This window comes from Rhinatrema bivittatum, chromosome 8 (assembly GCF_901001135.1).
Source record: "Rhinatrema bivittatum chromosome 8, aRhiBiv1.1, whole genome shotgun sequence".
NCBI classification, from domain to species: domain Eukaryota; kingdom Metazoa; phylum Chordata; class Amphibia; order Gymnophiona; family Rhinatrematidae; genus Rhinatrema; species Rhinatrema bivittatum.
The window spans coordinates 20170900-20178248 of record NC_042622.1 but is presented as its reverse complement, the minus strand read 5'-3'; the positions used below and the strand labels follow the sequence as shown (position 1 = coordinate 20178248).

At 43.5% G+C, this 7349-nt stretch overlaps 1 protein-coding gene across 2 annotated transcripts; it reads right to left on the bottom strand.

Annotated features, from left to right (window-relative positions):
* Positions 1–2757: 2757 nt before the first annotated feature.
* On the bottom strand, positions 2758–6829 carry ANKRD60 (ankyrin repeat domain 60). 2 transcript variants are annotated; one of them, XM_029612756.1, is made up of 4 exons: positions 6069–6829; positions 5841–5971; positions 4794–4995; positions 2758–4342 (listed from the first exon to the last, which is right to left on the bottom strand). In XM_029612756.1, the coding sequence occupies exons 1-4, from the start codon at positions 6076–6078 to the stop codon at positions 3885–3887; spliced, it is 801 nt and encodes a 266-aa protein (XP_029468616.1). In that variant the 5' UTR covers positions 6079–6829; the 3' UTR covers positions 2758–3884. The 2 variants fall into 2 exon arrangements, with proteins under 2 accessions (XP_029468616.1, XP_029468615.1); XM_029612755.1 differs by having other exon boundaries at positions 4794–4959; positions 6598–6827.
* Positions 6830–7349: the final 520 nt, after the last annotated feature.

The window sequence follows — 7349 nt, the reverse complement described above, 5'->3', positions numbered from 1 at the left end:
GATGTCTTCGCCGCGTCCGCCCCGATCTAGCTACTGCAAGCGAAAAGGGACTTTTCGCGTGCGAAAGCTATAGAAGATGACCCCCTTAGCCATATAAACTTTAGCAAAAGTAGGCATAATTTCTTTAGGAATTCCTAATATCTCAGTTACATATTTCTTAATCATATCAACTGGAGAAATTAAGTTAGACTAAGGAAAATTCAGAACACATAAATTTAAATAACGAATGGAATTTTCAATATTCTCTAATTTTCGCAGATGTGAAAAATCAGACTTAACCAGCTGATCTTGAGTTTGCTGTAAAGAGGAAACCTGAAGTTCTAATGCAGACATTTTTTGTTCTCAGCACGTTTCTGTTTATACTTTCTGATCTCTTTTTTCTGTATTTGGTCAGGGTTTCTCTGTGTTCTGCATATGTGACTGAGGTGAGGTATTTTGCTGGCATGTAATTTCTTTGTAGGGATCTATAGCAGCCTGGTTTCCTAATCAGAGTGTTATTGGTGTTCTAAGGCCTGGTGTAATGTGTGCAGTGTCACCTTTTCATAGATAAGATTGTTAGGGTTGTTTTGGTATGGGAGGTTTTCTATATTCTATATTGTAATGGTAATTCTGTTTGATCATGGCTTTGAGGACCAAGCTCACATCCAATACACATTACAAAAAGTCTTAATTCTATAGGAGCTCCAGGTGTCTTTTTATTTATTTATTTATTTTATTTATAGCTTTTATGTACCAAACTTCAAGTAACAGGGTTACTTATCAGTTCGGTTTACATTCAACAAGCATGCGAACAATGACAACAATTGTCTTACATAGAACAGGGAATCGACAACTTGGAAGAATAACTTGGAAGAACCAGAAAAATAACGAGAAGTAGTAGCTTGACTTGAGGGGTGTCAAGCCTGCAGGAAGGGGAGGGATGGCTGAGGGAGGGGATGAGGGAAAGGTGAAACTATCGATTTATTAAAAAAGGGAAGTATAGTTAGGGGAAGGCCCTAGGTGAGTGCAGTCCGAGAATCTGTGGAGGGTCCGTGATGTTATGGGAAAGCTTTTTGGCAGAGTTTTCTGGTTGGCAACACAGGAGTGCATGTAAATATAATATGCATGTTTATTTATTTATTTAAATTCTTTAATATACCGATGCTCAAGACAAGTCTTATCGTACCGTTGTGTTAAGTTTTGCCTCAGCAGACTACTTTTGAATGTTCTTTTTCATGTAAAATTTGTTATAAATGCATAATTTGTGTGTCTGTAAAAGATGTGTTCCTCCTGAACAATGGACACTGGCATTTCCTGGTTAAAGCATATGCTCTAACCCGTTAAATTATTCGTATCATGTTATATTTATTCTACCTGCCTCTATCTTCCTTCCAGCTTGTCTTTAAGCCTCCAAGTTTTTCATACCTTGTTGATTGTAACTTTGACTTATTCCTTTTCCTGTTATCTATTATTTACCAGAATTGTTACCTCAGTTTTACCCTTTGTTAAAATGTAAACCGATCCGATATGGTTATCTACTATGAAGGTCGGTATAAAAAACTGCTAAATAAATAAATAAATAAATAAATAAATAAATGTGTGTGGGGTGGAATGTGTGCAAGGCTGTAAGGTTTGCCTAGGGTACCTATCCATGGGTTCATGGGTGGGGGGCATGGCAGTTAAAAAAAAATATAGATTGCAGGATGGAGCTGGGATTTATTTGATGGGCCCGGGACAGACACTCAATGAATCGGGGGGGGGGGGGGGGGGGGGGGGGGGCACAAGTGCCTCATATGGCAGTACTTTTCAGGTGGAAGTCAGAATGGGGCCTTTGAATTGAGAGGGGATCAGCAGGGGGTAATGTAAGAGAAGAGTTGGAGGGGAAGAGGGGAGGTGAGAGAGGGAATGGAGGATAAGTGAGGAGGGAACAGGGATGGGCTGAATGGATCAGCTGGATGTTACAAGGGATTGGGGGTGAAAGAGGATCAGCAGCAGGGGGATATGAAAAGGAGTGGAGGTTGTGAGAGGGAGTCCATTGGAGGGGAGTTGGTTAAGAGAAGAGATCCTATGGCGGGGTTGGAGGTTGAGAGAGGGGTTAAGGGGGAGAGGGAGGGGACTGCTAATTTGTTTTGGTCATGTGCATTTAAGTGCTAAAATGGGATCACATTGCATAAAAGTATTTCTAATTATTTCTAATTACGTATTTCTAATTACGTATTTCTAATTAATTTAATTAATCAATTAATTTCTAACGTTATTAATTAATAATTACGTATTTCTAATTACGTATTTCTAATTACGCCTGAATGTCTCCTCCTCTTTTCCTCCCCCCACTCCCTCCTCTGCCTCCCCTCCCCTACCTGCCTTCTCTATAATCTTAGTTTTGCCGTTCACATTCCTTAGTTTTTTCACTGTTAGTTATCTATGCCTTAGTTCATTATTTTCTTTTATCTTGTTATATGTATAATGTTACACTTGTTCAATTACGTTTATACTAGTTCATAATTATTACTACCTTGTTCTATGTACTACGCTCTGTCGTATTGTTTTTGTTTCCTGTAAACTGCCGCGATATCCTTGGATGAACGACGGTATATAAAAATCTATAAATAAATAAATAAATAAATAAATAAGTAAGTTTGAAAAGCCCTGGCTTAGTAAATCCAGACCCCAAATGTGTACCTGAAGCAATGGAGGGTGATGTGACTTTCCCAAGGAGCATAAGCATTGGCCTGAATGGGGGTTATATTACGTTACAGAACACACAACACAATCTTGTAAAAGTAAATACCTACTTTACTAAATTATGGTAGAAAATTGTATAATCAGCAAAGAAATATCATACAACATTACAACAATATTGCATTATTCAGTAAAGGCAAATAGCATTACAATAATAAAAGCTCTATAAAAATAAGATAAAGAGATAAGATACCTCCCTCACAAGTTCCCCAATATTGTGCGACAACATATCTGTGAAAAACAAATATCAAGGGACACAGGCCCGGAGACCCCACAAAGTAGCTGGCTCCGCTCTTCCGTGGATCCTCTAAAGAATGTTGTCAATTGCAGTTTCTCTTACCTTCTCATTTTCTGGCTCTAATCCAGAATCTGGAAGTTTTAGGTGTTCTGACTTGCATTTACCACTGACCAGATTTAAGGCCAGCTGTAACTTGTTAGGCTATGGCATGTTAGAGACATCCTGTGCTAGGCTCTGAGCCCTGGCCTTCACCTGCCTTATCATTTAGAAAAACAGATGTCCCCTGCCTCATCTCAGCTCATTAGTACCAAGCAGAACAGAAAGAAAAATGAAGACAGTATGCTATATTTTCATGCTTTAATGATTCTTATATTTAAGCTATGTGAGATATATAAATATTATATATAGATAGATCCATAATTATTGGTTTAATTTGATCCACTATTAATCCCACCTTTGCTTACAATGCTCTTCCAGAAAACTAAAATTAATTCCCTAAAATAATTTTCCATAAGGAGTGGCAGCAGGATTTGAACCCTGGTTTCCCTCCACTTCAGCGACCTCTTTCTAGGATGGAGAGATCTAGGAGCTGTATTGGTCCTAGAGAAAACTGGATCCTTTGTAATAAAATGATCAAGAGTTTGGAATTATGGCGGACTATATCTCGTAAATAAATAAAATGTTATACTGCATGAGCTGTCCAGCCACACAGACTGTGTTCAGAGACTGAGCTTTGGGAAGCCAAAATTAACAGTCTATAGCCCAACTCTCGGCTCTGATTGGTAAGAAAATCACGCAATAAAAAATGTTAATTAATCTAGCTGAGATCTGATCTAAAGTCTGCCTGAAATGTTCTTTATTTGAATCATTGATATATGAACTGTGCACTGCTGCCAGCCAGCACACATGGCGATGGTTCAGTAGCTCAGGGATGGCCTGATTTAATGCTAACCCCAGACTGCTTCTTTATTTGGCCCACACCACTAGATTTATAAAATAGATTTCTAGGAGCATTAATAGAGGAGCTCTGAAATTCTCCAGGTTTAAGCAGATTAGCCATGTAACATTTACGGTGTGTCCCAGATCTCCAGGTCTTCAGCTTGGAGTCAAACTTCTGGTGTGCAAAAAGTTCAGATTCATCCAAGTGGGACTTGACAGTGACCCCGGCTGCCCTCTGCTTCCACTGGAAAAGGAACAGCCTGCGTGCGGTCTGCTTGTGGCCCCAGAGGTGGGCCAGGTCCAGCGCCGTGTGGCCCTTCTCATCCGGCTCTTGCATCTGTGCCCCGTGTGCGAGAAGTTCGTCGACGCAGTCTGACCTCCCCATGGCTGCAGCCACATGTAGAGTACTTGTCCCCAGTGGGGTTTTCGCTAGGACACTGGCACCTGCCATGAAAAGGCACCCAATTAAGTTTATGGGGAGAGCAGAAACAGGACTCCAGCAGGTCTGGGTGGGATCTGTTCTAACCTCAGAAGAGAAAGTAGGACGGCATGTTTAAAATTCACCTCGGAGGCAGAGGCTGAGGACGCAGGCCAGCAAATTGAAAACATTACTTCTAAAAAGTGTCCACTCAGATTGTAAACTCTTTGGGGCAAGGATTATAGTACCTGAATTCTAAGAATGCTTAATTGGAAAGGCAGGATAACAATCCAGATTTATTATTAGAAATGCATCGCTTTTTTGGGGAAAACAGAAGAAACTGGAGTACACACAAAAGCCACACATTTGCAGGACACCTCATGTTTCGCACACACAGAGAACACAAACTCCCCAAATATAGAACAGGTGGCCACAAATTATAAACAGAAAATTGAACTCTTCCCCTCCTGCTCTTACCATTTTGCAGAAGAAACTTTACGGCTTCAAGATGCCCTCTATGGGCTGCAATATAGAGCGCAGCAAAAGCTCTGTGCGCCGTCCAGGCAGACTTCTGCTCAGGGTTCAGATACTCTGAATGCGCGGTGCAATACGCGGAATCCTTAGTAACACCGAGGCACTTCAACTGGTGGGGAGGGGAGAGAAACAGAACAGGCTGGATCTATGAATACAAATTTTTGGTCAGTGGATACCTCTGTGCTCCAAAATTCCTTGCGAAGAATTATCATCACGAGATTTATTTATTTATTTATTTAGGTTCTTTTAATATACCGATACTCAAGACAGGTCTTATCGTACCGGTTTACAAATAACAAGGGGAAACCAATAAAAAACATAGGAAGCGAAAAAGTTACATTAAAACAGGGAGGTCAAACCTGGCTTTAGAAGAAAGAGAGAGATTAACAATTTCTATTCTAAATGTAAAGAAGAGACTATCGGCAAGGGAGCCGTTGCTTTGCAGAAGAACTTAAATACATATATACATTGCAATGTTAATATACAGGGTGGTTCTAGAGATTTCACAATAAATGTCTGAATACAAATGAAAGTTGCCAAACCAGGCAGAGCAGCAGAGACAGACACCACTCGCCTACAAAGCCTGTGCCATCTGCTCGGTCTTTGTCCTTCAGCAGGGGCACAGTCAGCCCTCGCCATGGGCTGCTCGTGTTTGCAGGCTCTGGCAATTAAAAAGCCATTTCACCGTTAATTTTAAAGCAGGCGGCTTCTCTTTCTAAAGCAATGGCAGTATATATAAATTCTATCTTTCTTTTCTCATTGCCAAGAGCCTAAAACCAAAAGAAGCCACAAGAGGTCTGCTTGGGATCCAACTGCAAAAAAACACTTTCCTACCTGCAAAGGTAGGTGTGTGTGTAGGTGTGTGTGTGTGTGTGTGTGTAGGTGTGTGTGTGTGTGTAGGTGTGTGTGTGTAGGTGTGTGTGTGTGTGTGTGTTAATGTGTTCTGTTGATTGCTAATTCCAATATTCTATATTTATCTACAAATAAAACCTTGAGGACATCGCCTTCTGCGGCTGCTTTCACCAGATCCCTCCAGCCATCCTGATGCCAGATACGCAGAGTGATGGTGCCCCCGGGAACCACGTCGTTGAACTTCAGGGTAGAGGCATTAGGCAGATCCCCTGCACACCAGAAAGGACAAAGCGTTAAGAAAAATGGAAACAGCACACACACTCCCAATTCCAGATCAATAAGATGGAGCTTAACAGCCCAGCGCACCTAAGAGCATAAGTGCCAGGCCGAGTCAGACCGAGGTCCATTGAGCTCAGCATGGCTGTGGTCAGACAGAGGTCAAGCCTGGTCACAAGTTCCCGGCAGATCCCCCCTCCCCCCCCCCCCCATTAATTGATCTATTTCTTGTTTCTAACTCCCAGGGATAAGCGCTGGCTGTCCCACCTCTACCTCTTCCTTCAGGAACCAGGGCTGGATTTAAGATGCTGGCGCCCACAGACAGAGGATTTAGGGCAAAAGGGATTTGTTTCCTCTTTCCCACGCCCCCGGAAAGCAGAAAACAGCCGGGGAAGTTGCAGCCTGGACAGCTTCGTTATTTAGCACCGAGGGCAAGGCGATGCCTAAAATCCAGCCCTGCCCGGGACTTGTGCAGTGTCGATCACCCACCCCTTTTCTTCAAATGCCGATCTTACATTAACAGATCAGAAATAGTTTATATGTAGTAATCGCTTTCTAATCGGGGCCTAACAAGCGAGCGGGCGCGGCCCCCGGGGAAGCGACGGCCTTAGCTGCGGACCCTCGTCCAGGTAGCGGAGGCTCTGGAAGCTGCTGGGGATCCCGGCCGCGAGCTCCAGGGCCTCCTTCAGCCGCGCGACGCTGGTGCCCGGGTGACAGCCGCGCAGGGCGAAGAGCTCGCCCGTGTCCGGGAGCCGCACCCGCAGGCGCATGGCTGGGGGGGGGGGGGGGATCGCCCGTGTGTACGGGCCCCTGGCTCCTAGGAGACGGCCGCCCTGGGAGGAGCTCCAGCGCCGGGCGGAAAAAGAGGCCAATTCCGTCCCCCTTTCCCATTTTGAAAATGCAAAAAGCCACGCCGGGGGGCGGGGGCGCATGGCTGGTTTCCTTCAAGCAAAATGCTAGCCATGGGCGCAGCATAAGCACAGAAAGCAGGCACTTTTTTTTTTTTTTCAGAACCAAACGGGACACATTTTTTTTGCAATATCAGATAATCCTTGCAATCGGACAGTGTGATTGTCTGGCTCTTGCAAAGGCAGTAGGCACAATACTATCAAGCCTAACCCACCTCACGCAGCGCTATGCCCCAAGGCGTTTACAATCTACAACAAGAGAGCATCGGAAGGTTAAGTAACTTGCTCAAACGGTGTAGCTGGTGGACGCCAGATTTCCAGGTTTCACAGTTCAAATTAAAATTGGAAGACGTGCGACGGTGCGAGGCTTGCAGAAAAGGCTGAGTAAAGTATTACTTTACCGGGAATAATCTAGCAGCAAAGAGGGTGACACATTTCAGCAATGCTTGGGCTAGAAAACCAG

Coding starts and splice junctions, on each gene's coding strand:
- ANKRD60 (XM_029612755.1), bottom strand. CDS start 6,748: ATGCGCCTGCGGGTGCGGCTCCCGGACACGGGCGAGCTCTTCGCCCTG. Junction 4,960..5,840: donor CAGAAGGCGATGTCCTCAAG/GTTTTATTTGTA, acceptor CCTCCCCACCAG/TTGAAGTGCCTCGGTGTTAC. Junction 4,343..4,793: donor AAAGTTTCTTCTGCAAAATG/GTAAGAGCAGGA, acceptor TTTTCATGGCAG/GTGCCAGTGTCCTAGCGAAA.